The following is a 22,812-nucleotide window of genomic DNA, read 5'->3' as shown; positions in this document are numbered from 1 at the left end:
GGGACAGGGCCAGGCAACCTGGCAAGTTCCAGGCAGTTGAGATCCAATGGGCAGATGACCCTGAGCCCAAGTGGCCTTCACCTGTTGACCAGCAGTGGTCAGTGGGAACAGCCCACTCCCAGAAAATACTCAGGAAAAATTAACTCTGTGCTCCAGGATTCTCTCGAACCTGCTTGTCAGATGGATTGGAGGCTTTCATGAAAAGTAGGTTGTTGGTGTTCTTTTGTCTACCTGAAAATAAATCACTTTGTTCTGGCGGGGGTGGGGCAAAGCTCACTACAGATTCTTCTTTAAGTCAGGAATTCAAATCCTTCACATAGGAGTTACATAATCCCAGTTGCCTAAAAGGGTTAGTCTGAAAAGCTGCCAGTCATACTGTGCAGAGGTTATTTGTAGAGGAGCAGGGTTGTCCTTGTGTCCCATGGTGCCTCTTCTGCCTGACTCTGTGGCCGAGTGGTTGTGTCTAGAAAGTGTGGATCTACAGTATGATGTTTGGAAGAGAAGAGAAGGAAAGGGAGATGGTGCCTCGTGGGGCCAGCATGTGCCTGCAGCCTTGCGGAGCTCTGGGGCTGGGGAGGAGGATGTGGACCAGCGTTGAATGTGGCTTTGTTGAACTACATATAGATGTGGGCGAGTTTATTCTCTGATTTTCATTTTCTTAAGGAGACTGTATATTATCTATCTGAAGTTATTTCTCAGCTTCTGAGCATGTTTGCATGTTGATATCCACCTACAGGAGACAGGGAGAATGGGGCTGGAGGTGGGAAGACGTCCTGAAATGTACCTCAATCCAGTCACTTACACAGTCTTCCTCAGACAGGCTGAAGGGTTGGCAGAACATTATGTAAAAAGTGGAACCGACTTTGCTTTTTCTAACGATTCCAAAGGCTACAAATACCCCAAAGCTGCAAATATGCAGGCCTGCACACTCAAGCCTGTGTTTCTCGGATCCTTCCCCAAGAGATCAGAAGCAGGCTGTGGCCTCTCAGGAGTTCTGCCAGCTGGGCGGGTGTCTGGTTTTTCCAGCACAGTTGAACAATTCAGAGTGAAGTAGACTGGGGAGGCTCTGGGAGCAGAGCATGCCTCAGGCCTGTGTTAGAACTGAGGCAGCAGCGAGAGAGAACAGGCTGTTTCCTCCTTAGAATGCAGACGAGTGGGTGAGAAGGCTGGCTTCTGCGTTGCTGCCAGCTGTAAGCTTTGCCCACAGATGTGGACTGTTTATTTATGGGTTTGATGTGTTTGTTTTCTTTTTCCCCTGGGGCAGGGTTGGGGAGGTAGTGAGGCTGGAACAGAGAGCAAAAACCTGAAAATTTCAAATGGCTATTAAGATGCCAAAGCTATCAGGGAAAGAACTGAGTTCCCTTAACTGCTAAGAATGTTGAAGTCATTTTCAAAATTAGCCCTAACTCCCAAATTTTATTGGGTGCCCCATTATTGAGTGCCTTATATAGTACCTAACAGGTATGATGGGTTAAGGTCGTTGCCCTGGAAGTGCTCATATAATTTACCAAGTGGGGAGCAGTAATTATGAGACAACTATATGTAAGCACTTCATTAGCCTTCATAAGCAAAACCAAGAATGCTTTGGAAACCCAGAGGGATTATTGCCCAGGAAAGGCTTTGTAGAATAGGTGACAAATGGGATGTTATTTTCAAGGTGGAGATGAAATAGCATGATCCTGGAAGAGAGCAAAGAAGTGAGGAGTTTTTCTGTAAGCTTGCAGCAATTAGCAGGACCCCTTCTCTCTAGGGTAGTTACTGTTCCATCTCTTGGCCTCTGTCTTGGGCAGGCAGGGTGCAAAATTTTTCAGACTTTCTTTTCTCCTTTTCCCTCCTTTGACTAGATTAACTAGGACAAAGGGACAGGAGAGGGTGGAAAATGCATTGCAGTAGACTTTACAGTTAGTTTGGTATATACTGTGTGAGGGTAGGAGCCATGGGTCAGTCTTTTTTTTTTTTTTTAACTTCAGAAATAAAATATTTATTTTAAACAGCTTTGAGATACAGGTCATATACCACACAGTAAACAGTTCAGTTGTTTTTAGTATATTCACAAAGTGTGTAAATGTAACCACAAGCTAATTTTAGAACTTTTTATCACTCTGCTTTTGATGCTATATCTAAGAAACCATTGCCTAACCTAAGGTCATGAAGATTTATTACTGTGTTTTCCGTGAGTTTCATAGTTTTTAGTTCTTACATGCAGGTTTTTGATCCATTTTGAGTTAATTGTTGTGTATGATGTGAGGAAAGGGTCCAGGTTCATTCCTTTTGCATGTGAGGTTATTCTTTCCCTATTGAATTATCTTGGCACCCTTTTTGAAAATTGGTTGACTGCAAATACGTGGGTTATTTCTTGACTCTTGATTCTGTTTCATTGATCTGTATGTCAGGTTCAGTATTTTGAAAGATTGTCAGGTGATTCCATGTACATTCTTCAGGGTTGAGAACTGTTTGGATAGTTTGACTGGGGGACAGTTGGACTACTTCATTAAAGATGCACAGACCATCTGTTCTTAACTAAACCACTGTTTCCAAATTTGGCCAATAAGAATCACCAGGGATGATTCTGTCCCCTGTGCACTGGGGAGACAGGGCCCAGTAAGAAGGAGAGAGGAGACGTGTAACCTGTTATATTCTGGGCTCTTCCCCATGGACACTTCCTCTCCACCAATTGCCAGTTGATCGGAACCTTAAGGAATCTGTTTAATGAACTCTCCAGGTGGTCAGTCTAGCTGGGGTGATGCTGAATTTGCTGGGCCAGGCCACTGGAAGCCTGCATACCTGTACCATGGTCCTTTCACGGAATTACTGTTCTCAAGATACTCTTGGGTTGAAGCCATCGCTCTGCTCTGTCTTAAGGGGAATGACAAGAAACAGCCCCATGAAACCCCTCTCCATGTTGACTGTGAGCTCTTTCCTGGCCTCCTTATTTAGTGTTACCTCTTGCCATATACACATAAATTCTGTTATACTCAAATTTCCTCCCCATTTGCCTTGTTTAATTCATCTCAGTTTCCTACTGTGGAGGAAGTATATATGCTTTTCAAGGATATTTAACTTATCTTGTCTGCTGCACTAGATTGAAAACTTCATGAGACAAGGGATTTTGTGGTTGACTGCACATCTCCAGCACCAAGAACAGTGCCTGGCACATAGCAGGCACTCAAAAAATATTTGCTGAGTGAGTGCAAGCATTGTCAAGGTTGAGGAATGAAGAGAGAGTCACTTCTTTCTTTCAGCATCAGCAGCAGTTGTTCGGCTTGGCTTTACTTCATGGTGCTGTGAATTGTGAGAGCACGTGATTCTCTCTGCATGAGCCGCTTCAAAGATTAATGCCATAATCATGTCCATTGTACCAAGTGTGTCAGACCAGCCTCTGACTTTTTTATTCATTTATTTAATTTATCTTGTTGTCTTGTGTGCCTCTCTGCAAGCTGTCTAAATCCTCTTTGGAATCTGGCAGGCTGTAAATAAATGCTATTTAATCAGCTTTGATGAGTTCTTAATATCAGTCATTCTTCTTGATCTGGGGGAATTAAAAGCTTGGGATCTCAGTCGGAGAAAGAGAATATTTTTAAAAATCGAATTCCTCTTTGATTTCTCCCTTCTTTATTTATTTTTATTTATTTATTTATTTGTTTATTTTAGGATAGAATTTTTGCGGCATTTGAAGAGCTTTTTCCAGATTATGTTTAAAATTGAAACCAAGCCATGTGGTGAAGAACTCAAGGGAGGGGATAAAGTGCTAATGACATGTGTTGGCATTGGCTTCTCCAACCTCAGCAAGACCCTCAAGTGACACTGTCACAAAATGAAAGGCCCCAAGGTCTCAGACAAAGCAGAAGCCGCCAAGAAACCAAAGGGACCAAATTCATCCAGAACGGGATGGCCTCTTATGTTAAGGACTTTCTTAATTTTCCACTTAATGACAATCAGGATATCGACCTAGAAGACGTCTCTATCATGTGGTTTCCAGGGCATTGACGTTCCTCAGGAGGCCCAGTCATGATGCGAGCTCCCTTGGCTTACCTGGATGAAGAGCGCGCCTTCAGGACACAGTTGGGCTGCTAGAACAGTATCACAGCTGCACGTCAGCAATGCCTCAGCCCACATCCCTGGGCTTCTGCCGTGTGGCTGTTTTCCAGCCCTGTGGAGTCTGTTACCGTTCTTTCTCCAAGGACTGACCTCTGTGAACCTTGGCTTCTGTGTAGGGATTGAATGAGATGATACGGGTGGAAGTTCTTTATGAGTAGTGCAGTGTTAGGCAAATGCCGGAAATTGGAGTATTAGCCTCTTTTAGCCCTTGTCTTCTGAATGGACTGCTGTCTTGGAGACAGATACTGCTGCTGTACTTGGATGTTGGGGGATGAGTGACTAGGGAGAGTGGGGGTCCAACTATTGAATGTTTTCTATATCTCAGGTCTGCTATGCATTTTCTTATTTTATTTTCACAATAGCCCAGTGATTTCATTATCTCCACAAGAAAAATTCAAAAAGGGCATTTTGTTCCTTTGAAATCGATAATGTAAAGATACTAGGTGTCCTGATTTAAAGATCTACGTGTAGTAGTGTCAGACTCTCGAATTTTGCCCTACTTGCAAGCTGTTAAGTTCGATTATTACAGTTATGGATATTAGCAGAAGATGTGAGAGTCCTGGGTCAGAGACAAAGAACTTTATTACTCAGAGCACAGCAAGCAGCCTGAGCTTCATGTTTGTATTGGTTTATTTGTCCCCGGAGTCCCACAGTGGTGACATGGGGGGGGGGGTGCCCATGTAGCTGCCATATACGCAGGGGGTTTGCATCACAACAAAGGAACACGGTTGCTTTGGACTCCACCTCTTACAGCAAGCCTGCTTTTTGTTCCAGATGGAGACATCACTCACCCTTCAAAATCGCTTGCTATGAACACAGTGATGAGAACGGGCCAGGGTAAAGGCCTCCCCAGCAAGAAAGTGCAGGAACACTGCACAATGTGATTGCTCCTGCATCTAACTGAGGCTACATGTGGTGTGTGTGTGGAGTCAGAGGTGGTAGAAGGGTACTATCTAATTCTTTCTATTAGGATTCCAAAGGGTATTTTCCACCCAGGGTGGACTTTTGAAGTGAGGAAAGGTCTTTGCCTCTCCAGTTCTCTTGGTACCCTTTCCTTTTTCAGTGAAAGGGGTCCAGAGGAGGTCTGTGTCTGGGGATTGTGGGAGGATGTGAAGATGGAAGGCTAACAATGAAGAAGGTTAGGCCATCTGGAACTGGGGCTGTCTACTTACTGAGAACTTTACATACTGTATTAGATTTCTGTTGCCTCAAAACAAATTACCACAGACTTGGCAGCTTAAAACAATACATTTATTATCTCAGTTCTGTAGGTCAGAGGTCCTGGTGGCCTTGCTTGGGTTCTCTGTTTAGGGCTTCCCAAGGCTAATGTCAAGGTGTTGGCCAGGCCGGGATCTGGGAAAGAGTATGCTTTCAGCATCATTCAGGTTATTGGTAGGTCCTGGGACTGGAGTTCCTGTTTCTGGCTGGCTGTCAGCTGGGGACAGCGCTCTGCCTGTAGAGGCTGCCTGCATTCCTCGTAGCTTGGTTCCCTCCATTTTCAAGCCAGTGTAACATGCACTGAGTTCTCACGCTTTGAATCTGACTTCTTGTGATACCAGGGTAATCTTTCTAACTTAAGGTCATATGATCACACCGGTACCTAGGGTAGTGTTTGAATAGCCAGGGGCCAGGAATCTTGAATGGCCAACTGAGAATTCTGTCTGCCACATATGCTGCAGTCTTATTTATTGCTGCTGACATTTAAACCCAGATCTGCCCATGCTCAGAGACAGAACTAAGGGGCCAGATTTCTTTGAATATGTCCCACAGGGGCTTTCTGTCTCTTGGAACAACTTCTGGAAATGGTACTGCTAGTCAGTTTTGGGTGGCATGTAGACTCCAGGCAGATCATTGCAAGCAGTAGAAGGGGCATGTGCCCCATCTGCTGTAAACACAGATGTGCCTGGTGGTTTCCAGCCCTCCATCTGGAACAGCTGCTTCTGGAGTGGTAGTGTTGATGATATTGCCAATAGGAGGACAGATTTCATGTTTATTTAAACAGCCTACTCCCTGCCACTTTTCAGATGCCCAAGAGAAGCAGTACCATCCCTTGAGTAGAAGTTGCTGGTACACCTTAGTGACTTTCAGCTCCTGCAGTCTCTGCCTTGTTCTTAACTTAGCTCCTGGTTGGTCCAGCTACCTTTGGTGTAGTTTGATGAGACATTCCAGCATTTTGGGCTTGCTCTTCTGTCTTGGCCTGTCTGCTCCCTTCTGCTGACAGAGACAGACCACTCGAGTTCAGTGAGACTAGTGATTGTTTTTAAAGGCAGATACACCTGTGACATTTTGGGGGTCATGATAGAATCATTGCCTTTGTGTCCCTGTCATATACCAGGTCCTGCTTCTGTCTTTCATCATCCTTCAGTGCTACATTCTGTGTGGACACCAGCCAGCCTCCCTCCATCATGATTATTTTACCATATTTGTCAAGTCAGTTGATAAGGGTGGAAGGAAGCTAGGGTGTTGCAACGTGACATGCCAAAGGGGAAAGAGCAATAGGAGACACTGCTGAAATCCAGACTGCCCTCAGGGCAGCTGAACCTCATGGTTCGCTTGTTTGTCTCAGTCTTTTCTGATAAAAAGTGGTGAAGGACATCACTGACTACAGACCCAACCAGAAAAGCCCCAAAACTTAGATTGCACCACGGCACCTATCGTCTCACTGTCGTCGTACAATGGAAGACTGTGAGGTGGCCATTTCCGCTCAGTCTTTTGTGTTGGGAGGCTCCTGGTGAGGCCAGTGCTAGCAGTTTGTTTTGTGGTGACCAAGGGGAAGGGTTGAGGTTGCTACAAGGCAGGGAGGGAAGTAGCAGAATGGAGTAGAGGAGGCCTGAAGAAGTGGACAGAATTGAAGGTAGACGGAGAAAAGGAAACACCAGGGAACTAAGGAATCACCTCAGTCTTGGCTGTGCCCAAGGTGGGCATGGCCTTCACCTGGGTGAGGTGAGGGGAGCAAGGCAGGGTGCAGAAGTGATTTATCGGGGGGCTTGATCATGGTGGAAGGCTAAGAATGTGGGGTTCTGTTGACTTTACCTGCTGGTGATTTGTTGAAGACCTGTGGATTTGCCAGTGGGTGACTTGGGCCAGTCTGTGATGAGCAGGAAAGCAACACCACAGGCCGCCTGGACCCACCTTGTTCCTCACCTGACCCCAGGGTGGAGGAGAAATAACTTGTGCTTCGGCAGGGTTTCCATGCTTAGATGACCCTGGCCTATTCTTTAGAAGTGCCTAATAGCTAATGGAAATGAAAGTAGGCAAGCCGGGTCTTCCTGAACTCCAGTTGGCCAAGTCTAAGAAGCCATTTAAGTGGAACAATTTATCAGTGTTTGGCATCTTTCAGAGGCCAAGCCACATCACCCCAAGCAAGTAAAAGCTGTCATTTGGTCAGGGGCTGCCTGGGTCTGGGGCTGCTCTAATTCCATGTCGCACTTGGCCCTTAACGGTCAGATAGCCTGACCCCATGCCTGAGGCACGGGCCTTGGGTCAGCACCTGTGGATGGACCAGGCCAGAGTTTTGGCACGTGGGCCGCTTCCTCTCTTCCTGGGTTTTCCGATGCTGGTGTTTCTAGATGTGCATCCTGCTCTGCTGACACCCTTCTGTGGAGCCTGCAGGGGAGGTGATGGTGATTCCAGGAGGTAAGTGGCCCAGCTTGTTTTCTGGCCCAGCTTGGAATTAACCATCTGTGACGGTATAAATAATTCACCTTCCCACACTTGGGCTTCCTCTGTGGAATCAGGGTGGCTGTGTGAGATGGTGCCAGAAAGATGAGAGAGATGCCCATCACTGCCTCCTCTCCTGCTCCCCATCCTCATCTGTGCTTACTTGGGGTGGCAGATAGGTTAGTTGGCATGAGTATTTTTATTTTAAACATTGAAATATTTCTCTCAGGTCTCAGGATACTCTATTCCTGTGTTTCTTCCCCATTCCCAAGTTTTACATCTAAAAATATTCAGATTGGTTAATTTGTTAACAATTTCTGCTGTGATTTGGGAAATTGTATATGAAGGTATATAAATTTCTGGAAATCAGAGGCTCTCTTGAATGAACCAGCCCAGCCATGACACATGTGGCAACTTTAATGTCTACTCTGAATACCCTGTCACCACGGCAGTGAGGGTGGTGGTCCTACTGCTGGACTCAGCAGGGGCCATTTAGGCAACTGGTGTCACCTGGGGAGGAGATGCTGCCCCAAAGGAAGGGGATGATAGGGGCAGCGGCCTGTTCCTGCTGCATCTGCAGCCGGACATGGTAGGACATCTTGAAAACATCTCTTTATAGTCTTTAGGGAAAGATGTTGGTGGGGACTGTATATTTGAAATGGTGCCTGGCTTGCACCAGGGATCCAACATAAGGTCATGACAGCTGACCTCAGGCTGTTTTAAATGCTGGGTGCACTTGACTCCCGCAGCTTCCCACATACTCCTCTCTCCCTCCATGCTGTTTCCACCTCTCTGCTGTTTGACCTGTTAGGCAGTTAAAGGCATCGTGCCTAAGATCTGTAAGCTTTGAAGAACCAATGGAAAGGCTTACCAAAAAAAGGGGGAGAAAATTCTGGCTCCAAATTATGCAAAGAAAAGAGCAAAAGTAATTAAATATCCACAAAAGCAACCGTTTCCAAGCTTAAAATGTTGAGAACAATAGAGGTGAGAGTTTCTTCACAAGTATTTCCAAGCACACACAATGATTGCAAGGAATCAGACCTAATCATGTATTAACTGGGTTGCTGGTCAACCAAGCAATTTAAAAGACAGAATTATAAAGAGCCTTTCAGAAATTTGGCGTGTGGCTACATTTTAATTTGTGTGGTTTGGTGATGCTGTCCAAGAAAGTAAAACTGTGTAAGCCCTCCTCACTCACTGAGCCACCTCTGCAGTCTTAGAGACTCAGCAGCTCCTGAGGGAGCCCCCACCTGCACAGGGCACTCTGCGACACGTTCTCATACAGCCCTGGGTGCTTGGCCACACCAAACTTCAAGAGATGAACCCAGTGTACACCGTAATAGGTTAACAGGGAAGAGAACTGAGTAACAGCTGTGTGTGGAGTGCGGAGACGGGAGGCACCCTGGGTTGTGTGTATGAGAACATGTGGGGGTGCCCCGTGGCGGTGGCTCCTTTAAACAACTCCTTTAAGTTGTTTAAAAAAAGAAAGATTAATTCAGTCATTTGTGAGGAAAGCTTTTGGTTTCTTTAGCTTCATTAGAGCTCTGGAAGTAACACATGCTTAGGAATGAGACCTGTGTTTGCATCTTAGCTGTGTCAGTAGACACGTGGCATTGGGCACATCACCCACCTCATCTATAAAATGAGAAATAGCTACTGTCCACCTTAGCATTGACAGGACTTATTAAACATAGCGACTAAGTATTAAAGGCTTAGGATTCTTTTTGCTGTTAAATCCCCGATGAGGATTCAAAGCAGTCTTCCACTGAACATGTTAATGTCTACATGAGTCAGTGTGTATCTTTACATCTGGTACTTGGATGTACTCAGCTAGAAGACCAGAGCACAAGATACGGCACCTGTACACAGGTTGGGGTCAGACTGCCCTGTGACAAATGTTACAGAGTTAAAAAGAGGGCCTACGGGCATCTCTGTGAAGTCACCAGGTTCCAACAGGACCCATCTAGTTAGGGTGAAGTGAAGAGGCGGCTGCCTTAGGACTGTCAGGGCCTAGAGCTGCTATGTATACCAAACCAAACTGAGGAACTTGTGTCATCAGGCTACGCTGTAGTCCACAACTACCTTGTAAGCAACCACGTGTCATCAGAATTTAGCTCTCTCCCAGCTCTCAGTTCTGCTTTGTTGGGTGTCCTTGCCCATCTCCAGCAGGCAACCTCTTTAATATTCAATTCTCTCAGCAACTCTAGTGGACAGAGAGATTCTCTCCACCCAATATTTAAAAAAAAAAAAAAAAAGTCCCCCAGAATTGTGTCTCCCTCTGTTGACTCTGGAATGTTTTGATTGACCAAATCTGGGTCCTGTTCTCATCCCTGGAGTGGTAGGGATGTCAGCCTCACCCAAATTGTGTGGATTGAGAGGAAACAGAAAAGTGATTCTCAAAGGAAAAGCTATATGCTTTTACAAAGGAGTGAATGGACCCTGGGAAGGCAGAAACAGCAGTTGTCCACTGTTGGCTGCATTACCTAATTCCCTGAATATTCTTGAAAGGATATCCTACAATACTGCCTGCCCACCACCATCTTTCACCATCTAAAGTCTTCTGGTGTTATGGTACAGAATTGGGTGGACAAGGATTAAGTCAGTTTGACACATGTTGCTTGACAAAGGCAAGATTGCTATATCCAGAAAGCCAAAGTTAATATGGACACTGGGCATTTTAGCCAGTGGTATTCTTGGACTAGAAAGGGGAGCATACCCAGATGATAACACTGAGGGAGAAGAAGTGGCAGTGACAAATGTGGGTGTGGGAGCACCATGTGGGTTGTAGGCCAGGAGGAAGAGTAGGGAGCCGGATTAGAGGAAAGAGGGTCCCCGTACCATGTCTGTTCATGTTCTCCGTCATGGTTCTACCTTTCCCAACCTCTGGAAAGACAGATTCAGGAGTCGGGGTGGGGCTGGTGGTGGGGAGAGTGAGACTTTTTTTCCATCAGCCAGGAATGCAAGAATTAAAATGACAACAACGTAAAGAGTTACACCTGGAAGAGCATTGAAGCTATATGTAAGTGATGACAGATATTAGGATGGGAGCATGATAGGTATTTCTCTTATTTCCAAATAATTTGCACTATTTTGTTTTTATAGTTCTATACCTATTTCTATCTGTGTATATATTTACTTATATTCAGAATCTCAAGTACAACTGCTATGATTTTCCATCAGCCCCAAGGCAAATAAAGTTCAAGTATCCCCTTTGTCCCACTCTCCACACCTTCCCTTAAACAAACAGACACATATGTACAAGCACCGGGTGATGTGATTGGGGCCTGTGGAAGGAAGTGTCACAGATGAAGACGAATCTCAAGTCTAAGGCCTGCCTGTGATGCCGCCTCCCTTAAAATGTAGAATTTACGTGGGTGCTTTTTAAAGCTGCTGATTCTGTACGTCAGGGATAAACTTTTGCCACTCTTGACAAGCTGAGTGGGTGCTATTTGCAGTCCTGCATTTGTCTTTTAGGAGTTCAGAAGGTGGAATAGCAGCAAAGGTTCAATCAGAGCTGGACTGTGACCTAGGTTAGGAAATAATGACGCAAACTTGAAATCCCTGTCCACTTGCCCGAGAGGAAGAAGAGTGCGGAAGGATGTGAAAAACAAGCAGATGTCCTATACAAATTCATTTTAAAATGAATTAAATTAAATTATTATATTAAATTTATACTTATTCCATAAAGTACTTTCTCAATCAACAAGTTCTATCATGTAGAAACAGATGTGTCTGTGAAAAATGTAGGTGTTTAAAAGAGGTCCTCATGTTTTCTTAAAAAGTTTGGATTGACTGTTATATTGTACAATTATTTTGTACAATCCCAAGTAGTGGTCTCTTGTAGGTTACCTGTGTCGGTCAGTGGTTATTCTCGAATGTTCTGGAAGGTTTGAACTTCTTGGCCCAAACCTTGGCTGTCTGCTTGTGTCTGGGGAAGGGGTAGGTTGGGAAAGAGGAGAAGTGGGAAGACTGGAGGTCAGGTCAGTTATTGAGCTGTTCATCATCATTCAAAGAGAAGTTTCATTTGGCATCACTGATTTACTGATAATAAAATGTTGTCCAATCTCAGTCTCCTTGCTTGGAGATTTTTAAAAAGTGCTGCTTTCTTCCCTAGGATGTTTTCTTCCACAAAGTAGCAGCCTTCCAAGGTGGCAAGTGTTCAGACTTCCTTGACTCACAATTTTCACTGCTTTAAGGATTTCAAAACAATTTCACAAATGTTATTTCATTTCATCCTCATGGACATGTAAGTTTAGGCTTAGAGAAGCTATGAGACTTAACCAAGTTCACATGATTAGTGAAGAAACTTGAACATGAGCACAGAGCTTTTGGTTCCATTAGCTCTGAACCATGTCAGGCAGGTGTCTCTAACAGGTGCCCTTTCAAATGGGTATTCTTTAATATTTGTTTAGTATTTATTCGGAGCTGAAGGGATAACATAATTTCTGTGAGGAAAGGGTAGAAAAGGAGGATGCTGGAGGTAGCATCCCAGTTTTTCATGTCTTCTCAGCAGAACTAAAGCCCTGCTTTATCTTACTGTGTTGCCCAAGCATTCTCCTTGAAAGTTATATTGGTCAGGATTTTTTTCTTTTTTTATGTGACCGAAAATAAACAAGCTTAAGCAAAAACAGCAATGTACTGACTCATTTAAGGGTAAAGTCCAGAGAAGCATCCCACTTTGGGTATAGCTGGATGCATGGGCTCAAATGATGTCATCAAGACCCATCACTTTTGCTCCATGTCTTCTGTCTTCTTTCTGCTGCTCCATTCTGTACTAGGGTCTTCCCACTGATGATGGCAATAGGCTGGCAGTTCTTGGCTGACATCCTGTCCTTTCACAGTTTCTCTGTCTAACAGTTCCCAACAGTGTCCCAAAAAGTTGAACATCATGGAATTGACTTGGGTCAGTCTTTTGCTCAACCAGAAATCAATTACTATAACCAGAGGATTGGCTGCTCTGATTGACCATGCCTGGGTCACATGCCAACTCCTACAGCCTGCTGGAGTTAAGCCTCATGGGAGTCAAGCTCCCAAACCATGTGCACTGAAAGTGGGGAAAGTAGTTCCCCAAGGAAAATACTGCTTCTGGTGCCAAAAGAGAGGAAATGGAGGTTGAGCAGGCCAAGGCAACAAACATATACTATAGAAATGTTCTGTCTTCTTTAACACCCAGCAGCTTATCGAAATATTCCTAAAGGAATATTCAGGATGCTCCCTGAATAGAGTGCTGATACAGTTTTCTCTGTTCCATTACATTATAGATTATTTTCCTGGACATCTTACTATCTGGCTCCCTCTTATTTCAGCTCTATATTTACCAGGTGTGGAAATGGGAAAGCAAAGGGACTCAGCCAGGACAGGGAAGAGATCAAATCAGATCCTGGCCCTAGACCATTGGCTGCTGGAACCAGCAAGCACCACTGATCCTGCCACTTGGGCATTCCAGCAGAACAGCCTCTCCAGCAGAACAGCCTCACTTGTCCCACAACCCATCTGGGCTTTGTAGGACCTGAGGTTGGTATGTGTTGTAGCTGCACCAAGAGACCCCCAGACTTAGAAGTTAGGCCATCCTGGCCCAGGGTAATCACAGCCCACTTAAGGCTTTGCAGAGGGTGTGTCAGGGTGCTAACTGCAGTGGACTCTTTTTCTATCATTCAAAATATATGCAATTGATTTAGTTAAAATGGCATGCTTAAGAATCCCCAAAAAGAAACCATGTGGAAGGAAACACACTAGGCTGTTACTAGGAGTAGGTTAGGCTTGTGAGATTGGGGAGGAGACTTCTACTTTTTGCTTTATCTATTCTCTATTGTTGAAGTGATTTAGGAGGAGGCACTAGGCAGTAGTAGGATACTGGGTCAATCCCTTTTGGCCCTGAACACAAAGACTGGCAAAGTACCTCTGATGGGGAACTAGGTGGGAGCTGGGGTTTGGAGAGGAGACTTAGGACCCAAACATGTGTCTGCCACAGACCCAGAAAAGTTAAGGGTTGAAAAGATAAAGACTTTTTCTCCCAGTGGCACTGACCCTACTTGGCAATATACTTGGTCCACTGGACCTAACACTGTCAAGACCCTATTGGCTGATGGGCATGATAATCACTGCCCCACCAGCCTGGCCTCCTCCCTTCTGTGCAACGTTACAAGGTGTAAGAGAAAAATAATCACTAAGGCAGGGCAGCCACACCTAAGAGGGAATTGCCCAGCTTCTTGGCTTCACTCCAAATGACTTGTTCCTGTCATCAAATGTGCCCTGAAATAATAGAGATTTGCCATTGCTGAAGATATCTAGAACAAAAAAGTGTAAATCCTAAAGGCAGCAGAGGGTTTCCTAAATATTTATAACACACAGCTTCTCTTGAAATAAGATTACTTTGAGGAAGTATTTATTTTCTCTTGAAATAAATTACTTTGAAGAAGATGCTATTTATTTGCATAAGCAGAGAAGCCTTTCATGCCATTGCCTGAGAATGTCTGGTGGTCCCAGCTATACTTGGGACTTTCCTTTTTGCTCTTCTCTCCCTCTGCTGATTTCTTCCCCAAAAGTCCGTGTCTATCCCCACCTTTACTTCGTCTTTATTCTCTTGTACCAAGTGAAATCTGTAGTGTCCAGATTGGCAGTGGCCATGGATGTACCCTTTTGAATCATTGGTACATCTAAGGATACTGGTAGTTCTGGACCACTGAGTTTTTTCTTATAGAGTCTACAAGAAAGAGATAGTAAAGGGGGATAAAACTGAGTCATTTTCCCCCATTTCCTCTTATCAAATAAGCAAACCCTTTAGAGAACTGCAAAAGAGAGGTACCTGGAGTAAGATGAAACTCTAAACTTTCAAGGGTGGGTGTTAGAAGGAGATGCCCAGATGGGTGGAGGTGGGGCACAGGAGTGTGGAAGCAAGCTGGGGACAGGGCAGCTGGCCAAAAACTCTCTGTCCCTCAGGGGTCTTTTGATTAAATTTCCACTGGGACTACAGCAATGCTAGTGCATGGTATGGTGTGTGAGTGGGTTGTCTTTAAGGATAATTACACCTTCATGATTTGACATACTTTTAGGTAGTATATCCAAAACTGCAAACAATGTCCCCCCTGCAAAAAAACAAAAAACAAAAACCAAAAAACTCAGGCCCAGTATTTTATTTTTCCCCTCCAAGATAATTTCCATCTTTGGCGGCCTTGGAGATGCCAACCTTTCTCAAGCTGGTGAAGAACTTCAAGTGGTGTGATCCTATCCCATAGCTCCCTCATCTCCCCTACACCTAGATACCCAGAGATTTCCAAAAAGCTGAGGACTCTGATTGGGCTCACAGGTGAGTGAAGAGGCTGGACGGGGCCCTGAGGCATGGGTGGTTGTGGGATGGGGTCAGGGAAGGGGGAGACTGGGGCCGCAGGTCACAGGCAGTGACTGGGGGAGGCTCACATTTGCAGAGAAGCCTGACCTGGATTCACTTACAGCCTGTGGAATCTCTGTCACCCAAAGCCGTCTGGACTAAGGGACAAGAACAGCTTGATCTACTTCTTGGAGCTGACCTCACTTGAACACGAAATCAGTAAATGCCAATTTAATGGAGCCGTTGCTGGAATGAAGTATATGACATCTCCTAGGAGGAGATTTTTTTCTAAAGCCACAACTTGCTCCTTGTTGATCTTCAGGTTATTCTTTTTCAGTAGGAAAGTATTTCCCCACCCTCTCCCCTCCATGCTCCCATCCTTTGATGAGGCGTGAAAATGCACTCAGAAGCTGCTCCCACAGTTGACTGGAGGGCCTGTGGTGTCCAGGTGGGGAGGTCCTTCCAATAGGTAGAGTGAGGAGTTAGCGAATGAGGGAGGAGACTATGGTCTTTTCAGAAGAAAAACTAGAGGAGAAATATTTGAGTAACAAATACCAGCTCATCTTCTGAATCTCTCTCTGGCTCTTTGAGACTCCACTTCCAGTGGAACCGTGTAGCTCTCAGCATGGGTGCCTTCCATCCTGAGTGGTGATGCACCACTGCTCTCCATATTCTTTTACTTTGTTGCAGAGAACAGATGTCCAAGCTCAGTCTCCTCTCCTGTGTGTCTCTCCGAGGGACAGAGATGGCAGGTTTTGTACTTGTTTCACTTCTTGTCTAGCTCACCTCTCCCCTCCTTTTCCCAGGCCCTGGGGTGGCCAACCTGAGCTAGCTGGGGCGTGGGACTGGCTGTTGGGAATAGAGAAGGATGAGTCCCATGTTCTCCAGGATGGTTACCACACACACTGCCCAGACAAAGGCTGGGAACAGGGCCTCTGGTGCCAGCTGTGGGTGCCTGGCTTGCTGCTGGCTCTGCTAAGGCAAGTGGTTCTCATTGTCTCCCTTTTCCCACCTTGCAGCCAGTCAACAAATACCCTCTTCTTCAGATGCTTGAGTCCCTTGGAAGCTGGGCTCTGAACCCAGATCCACTGGAGTTGCCTATGAGTTCTCTAATCAGAATTTCCATCTAGGCCTCCAGCTTCCCTAGAGTAAAAGGAGGACTGTGAAGGGGGAGTAGTGGAATAGGATGGTGGTCTAAGGACAGTTGTTCTGATGTTAAAAAAAAAAAAAATTACAACCCTGATGGGAGGCAGCAAGTGCAGCACCTCTGTATCTGCAACCATCACCCAAACAGTGCTTCATGGTTTGCAGACTATTTCTCAGCTAGGGCTGCTGTAACACGGTACCACAAGTTAAGTGGCTTAAAATAACTGATTTATTGCTAGTGGGAGGCAGGGAGAGGCAATATAAGCGTGGGGGAATGGGAAGCATAAAACTATTGGGTATAAGAGAGGCTCAAGGCTGTATTGTACAACATAGGGAATATAGCCAGTATTTCATAATAGCTGGAAATGGAAAACAACCTTTAAAAATTATATAGAAATTTTAAAAAAAATTTTTAAAGGAAAGAAAAACATTTAATGTCTCACAGTTCTGGAGGCTAGAAGTCCACAATCACGGTGTTGGCCGATCTGGTTCCTTCTGAGGGCTGTGAGGGGAGAACCCCTTCTATGCCTCTCTCCTAGCTCTGGTGGCCCTAGGCATTCCTCAGCTTGTGGAGACATCACTCCAATCCTCCACCTTCACATGGTGTTCTCTCTGGGTTTCTGTATTCACATGGCCATCTTCTCATAAGGACACCGGTCATAATGGATTAGGGCCCACCCTACTGCAATTTGACCTCATCTTAGCCAATTATATCTTCAGTGGCCATATTTCCAGATAAGGTCACATTCTGAGGTACTGGAGTAGGACTTCAACATAACATTTTTTTCTTTTTGCCTGTGGGGGACATAGTTCAGCTGATAGAATAAAGGCTGATGCACCTGCAGCAAGTGGACCAGAAGTTTTATCAGGTGGAAGCCCCTGCCTGAATAGTGGTCTTTTTAATTCTATAGGGATAGTTGTCTTAACTCCCAGACTTCATAACACCATGTATTGATTTTTATTGTCCCTTTAGTTAGGATTTTGGTGATCAAGTTAATAGAAGTGAACTTACATGAGTCAGGGCTGTTTGGATTGCAAGTGATGGAAACCCAATTCCAGCTGGCTTAAACAAAGAAATTTATTGACTTACATAACTGGAAAAGCTAGGAGTGGATCTGGCTTTAGGCAGAATAAAATCTCAGGTTCAATGTTTCCAAGGTCTTTCTTCATCTCTTGGGTTGGCTTGTCTCTGCTGGGTGTCATTCTGCAGGCAGGGTCTCGTCACAAAGAAGGTAAAAAAGTGGCTGAGTCCCAAACACACATCATCTCAGTTTAGCCACCCCAGCAGAAGGAGAATTTTCCATTCCAATTCCCTGTATCAATCCTAGGGAAGACATTGATTGGCCTCGCTTGGGGCATGTGCCCATACAACAGACCATTGTGGCCAGGCAGATAGGGTGCCCTGATTGGCCACCCTGGATCATGTACTCACCCTGGAGGGGAGTATCCATGATGGTTTATCCTATTGGAACCTCATGAAAATTGAAGGAGGAGTTCCCCAGGGAAATAAAAAAAGGTGGGTGGGGAACACATTGTTAGACAAACATGATACATGTTACAATCCACTATATAATTCAAGCTAGCATAAAGGAAAATGGGAATTTATTAAAAGGATATAGAGGTGACTTGTGGAGTGCAAGGGTAGGCATACAGCTGGCCTTAGGGAAGAACCTGAAAGCTGTCAGGGCCCAGGCAGCTTCTTTCTTCTCTCTCTGAAATCCTCCCTTTTTTGCTTAGTCTAATCAGTGGGAAGAAGGTGGTTTCTCTGCAAGCTCTCAGTTTTTATCTCCTTCATTCCAGGAGCTAGCCTAATTTAAAATTCCCAAGAAATAAAATCTGATTGGCCCAGCTTGAGTCCATTCCTATCCCCAAACCAATTAGTTATGCTCAGGAGGGTGGGGAGAAGTCAGACCCTAGAAATATGTTATTATACACGGTGAAGTCCAGTAAATACCCAACATACGTCAGTTACTCTCCTAAAAGTGTACGTGGTCTCTAGAATCATCCTAAGGATCATTTATTCTAAGACCCCCATTTTGCAGATGAAGAAATGGAAGCCTCAAAAATTAAAGAATCAAGCTGTCATACCTACACACAGAAGCCAGATAATGACTTGACTAGAAAATGACTAGTACCCAGGTCCCAGAATTTCCATTCCAATATCTTCTACAACATCATGTTTAGGCTTAATAAGTCCTATGGTTCTAGTTTATAGAGAAAAGCAAAAATGACAAACCCAAAACACACATAGAACACTGGCAAAAATGAAACTTGCCTTGCTTCCTCCAAATCCTTGCTCCTGCTGTTCCCACGGCCTGCAGTGGTGCCTCCATGTCTCACATCCAGGCCTTGGCTTAATTAATTCCTACCCATCTTTCAAAACTGCTCAACCATGACTTGCTCAAGGATATTCCCTTGACCTCCCAAACGAAGTCGGTCTGTACCCTGTTTTGTGTTTTCATAGTACTTCTGTTCAGTCCTTCTTTCGCTGTTGAACTATTAGTTATGAAAATTTGTGTAATTTCTTCAGTGGGTGCCTACCCTTGAGTTACAGGTGCTACAGGACTGTGTAATATCCTGTGTTCAGCATGATGCCTCGCAGTGGTAGGTGTGTGATGAATATTTTTGAGGAAAACCATAAAGAATGAGAAGAGAAAAACAAACAAAAAAGGGAGCCTCTACCTCCACCTTTTCTCTAGGAGGCAAGTTTGCTTCGTATTTTTATGAATTCTAAGAGATTAGGGAAAAAAAGCTTCTGAGATGAAAGTAAACACCAGAAATAATTTTATGGTATGAGGTTCCAAAATTTTCAGCCTCAGTAATGATGATAATGGCTAACATTTTGGAGCAGCTATCATCTCCCAGGCTCTGGGCTAAGTACACTATCTCTTCTAATCCTCACAGGGAGTAGGTGCTGCAGGCTCTGAGCCTGTTAATCCTGTCAAGTGACTGGTCCTTTGAAGAGAATATTAGGTCTCATTCTTCTTTGCCCCTGTCCAGAGACCAGCCAGAGTCTTAGTCAGTAAACGGGGTATTGGGTGGGTAGCTCTCACAAAAAGCAAAAACCTCACGCAGTTCCTCTGGGTCTATAGCAGGCATGTGTAGAATTTGCAGGAAGGCACTGATGGGTGTTTTCACAGGAGATGAGACTCTACTACCTGAGGAGCTTCAGAAGGGCTGAAAGATTTTTCTGGGACCTTCCAAGCTGTGTTAAGAGCTGACTTTGCTTTGGGTGGAAACTGGGTGCTGCTTTTTCCTTGTAAATGAAAATCCTTTGAAATGCGGAATCACACAAAAAGTACAATTTGTCTAATTTTTCTGAATCTGTTCTTGATAAATGGGTACTTGTGGTAATAATGTGTGCCACCAGAAACTAGTTAATTTTTTCCAAACCCTTTGGCGCCAGATGTCTCACACAGTCCTCTTAGCTGCAGCCTCCTGGGGTGAGGGTGACAAGTACCAGACAGGGCACCTGCAAGGGTGGACAAGGAAGCCGAGAACCAATAGGACTAGTTTCTGCTTTTACTCTGAGGCTAAGACAAAAACTGCACCTGAATCTAATCTCTCAGCCCAATAACCCCAGGACCCCTGGATGGTGCCACCTGCCTGTCACAACTGCCAGAATCTTACTTTTTTATCTTGAACATCATCAACCTGCAGGTTAAACAGGTTAACTGGTTCTGAGCTGAATGGGCTGTCACGAAGACCTAAGGTTGCCATAGATGATGCTTTTCCAAGGAGTCACCATGCTCAGCAATGAGAGTATGAACATGTATTGGTTCATTTTTTCGTTTATAAATATTCACTGAGCACCTGCTATGTGCCAGGCACTGAGGCTGGCACCAGAGACACAATAACTGACAAGATACACAAATGTCACTCTCATTGAGCTTACTGCTAGTGTGGGAGGAAAGTATTAAGTAATTACAAATTATTCAATTACAATTGTGAAAGTGGTTCCAAGGAAAAAGTACAAGGGGAAATCCACAGAGAACAGAACTTAATCTGGATGGCATGGATGTGAGGGAAAGAGCAGCATGAGATTAGGCCAGAAAACCAGGTGTAGACTAGATCACAGGGGCCTTGTTGGCTAAACTTTTCAAGAGCCTATAATTTAATCCCAAATTCAAGGAGAAGCCATTGAAGGGAAGTGATATGATCCGATTTGCAAATTTGAGATTTCAGAATCACCGTGGAGAAGGGACTGTAGTAGGCTCAAAGCAGATGCCAGAGACCATGTGGGAAAGGCAGTTGGGCGGGGTTGGCGGAAATCCAGCACAACTGCTGTAGGGCTATTCTCATCCCTTCTGCCCAGCCCAAGTCTGGTGCCTTTTGGCTCCTTCTCCAGTCTCTGGTCCAAACAGCTGTGGCTAAGACAGCATGATGGGCTTCAACTGATGGCAACGGCACAAGTCTTGGCAATTTAGGCAGCAAAGAGTGAGTTTGGTTGACGTTTTTCAAAAGGAGTGTGCATTTGCACCAGGCACCTAGGCTTTCATGGGTCCTTGCGTTCCGTCCAGTAATAATCTCAGTGACTTAACCCAGCAGTCCCAATAACGTAGTTGATGCTCAACTTATTGACTACTCTATGCCAAGTGCTTTCTTTTAAACTGTAGGATCTCACGTGAGGCTCAGAATCACTTCCTGTGATAGAATCGCTAGGTTCCACCATTACCCCATTGGTTCTGGACTGGGGCTCTGTATTAGAGTTCAGTGCAGGAATCAGACACTACTCCAGGTATTTCAGGCAAAAATGGATTTAGAACAAGAATAGAGGTGCTTACAAAATCACTGGAAGAGCTGGAGGAGAGGAAGGCACTTGGATTTTGGTCTCAAGGTCATTGGACTGCAGCTGAGATCCAGAGTTTTGGTGACCTGTCAGTCTCCCACTGTTGCCTGTTAGGCTGTCACAGTTGTCATTGCCACCCACCCACCCACAGTGGAGTGTGGAGTCTGTCAGCACTCCCATATGTCAGAGCCCACGTATTGGCCTGAAGCTCCATGGAAAGATGGCAAAGTGGAATTGCCTTGTTTCCACTTTCCACATCTCTCCTGAACACACCAAACTGGCAGAATCAATTCACACTCAGAAGCCTAGCTGCGAGCATACCTGGGAAATACATTCTCAGCTTTCCAACTTCTCCACATAGTAGGTGAAATAGGAGTTTGAGAAAGCCAGTTTAGCTTTAGCTTTTTTTATCCAGCCCACAGAGCAGGCCCAAATCTGTGTGATTTCTGCAGTCTTTTTTTAAAATTGAGGTATAATTTTCACATAAAAATGTACAGATTTGGGGTTTTTAGTTTGATGTTTTGACAGTGGCATGCACTCGTGTAACCTACACCGAAATCAAGATACAGAACATTTCCATCATGCCAGCAAGTTCCCTCATGCCTCTCCCCAGTCAGTCCTTCCTGCTTCCCACTCAGGTGATCTCAGCTCTAATTTCATTAATTTGTTTTGCCTGATGATCACAAATCAGTAGTGCCTGTTCTGAGACTTAAAGCAAGTAGAACCATGCAATATGTATTCTTCTGAGGCAGGCTGAAAACAGCATCTGAGAGGCTGAACCATGTTAGTGTATCAGTAGCTCTGCCCTTTTTAGTGCTGACTAGTATTCCATTGTATGAATGTATCATAGGCTTTCCCCAGATGGTGGATATTGACATTGTTTCCAGTTTTTGGCTATTATAAAAATAGCCACTTAAGTCTATTTCTTGACAAAAACCCCTGGTAATTCTGATAGGAGTGGACCACATTTTGAGAAATGCTGCTCTATGACAGAAAACTGATGTGAGGAGAGGTTAAGTCTATGGTCCAAGGCCCTGTAACCAAGGAGGCCTTGATGCCAGAGCCCATGCTCTTCCTTCTTGTAAACTAGACCTTAGCATAGCAGCTTGAAGAGCTGACTGGACACCTTCAGGACTAAAATGGAATTTTTCCATGACAGAGTCAGAGAAAGGCCTCGGAAATAAGGCATATGTTTCAGTTACCAATTGCTGCATGACGAAACAACCAGGACTTTGGCTTAAACAGCAATTACTTTTTATGATTCTGTGGCCAGGCCTGGGTAGTTCTTCTGTTGGTCCCACCTGGGTTCTTCTGTGGCTGCAAGCAGCTGGGAGGTCCACTAGGTGTTTGGGCTCCGCTGGGAAGGCTGGGACATCTGGGCTCCTTTCTCTAGGAGCTTTCATCCTCAAGGAGTCTGGACCGGGCTTCCCCATGTGGTGGTTTTCCAAGACAGAAAGCTGCAGCGCACAAGCACTTATCAGACCTCTGTTTGCATTGTGTTTGCTAATGTTCACTGGTCAAAACCAAGTCACATGGCGAAGCTCAGATTCAGTGTGGGAGGGGACTATCCTAGGGAGTGGTGTGTTTTCTTCAGGGACCATTAATGCAACAGTCTACTATAGCCTAGAAGTTTCTGTTTCAGAGGCAGTGATGAGCTTGAGAGGAAGAGAACTAGGGAGTTAATAATAGAGGATTAAAGAAAATTTTAGTGGTGCCAGAGAGGTCAAAAGAAATACTCTATGAAGGAAGGGCCACTTTTCTCCTCATAATCTTTGTGGCTCCCACAGCACTC

At 44.9% G+C, this 22,812-nt stretch overlaps 1 protein-coding gene across 6 annotated transcripts in view; it reads left to right on the top strand.

The window, feature by feature from the left end:
• The window catches only part of RCL1 (RNA terminal phosphate cyclase like 1), a 111,652-nt gene that overhangs the window by 73,296 nt on the left and 15,544 nt on the right, over positions 1-22,812 (top strand). For 5 of the 6 annotated variants that reach the window (XM_032477732.1, XM_032477729.1, XM_032477733.1 and 2 more), the window contains one exon: positions 3,652-12,386. The exons of the other annotated variant lie outside the window; for it this stretch is intronic. In XM_032477732.1, the coding sequence (XP_032333623.1) occupies positions 3,652-3,802 (151 nt within the window). In that variant the 3' untranslated portion in view covers positions 3,803-12,386. Of the gene's footprint in view, positions 1-3,651; positions 12,387-22,812 lie in introns of those variants that run through there. 6 annotated transcript variants of the gene reach the window in all.

This window comes from Camelus ferus, chromosome 4 (genome assembly GCF_009834535.1).
Source record: "Camelus ferus isolate YT-003-E chromosome 4, BCGSAC_Cfer_1.0, whole genome shotgun sequence".
NCBI lineage: Eukaryota > Metazoa > Chordata > Mammalia > Artiodactyla > Camelidae > Camelus > Camelus ferus.
This window is presented reverse-complemented; position numbering and strand designations above follow the sequence as displayed.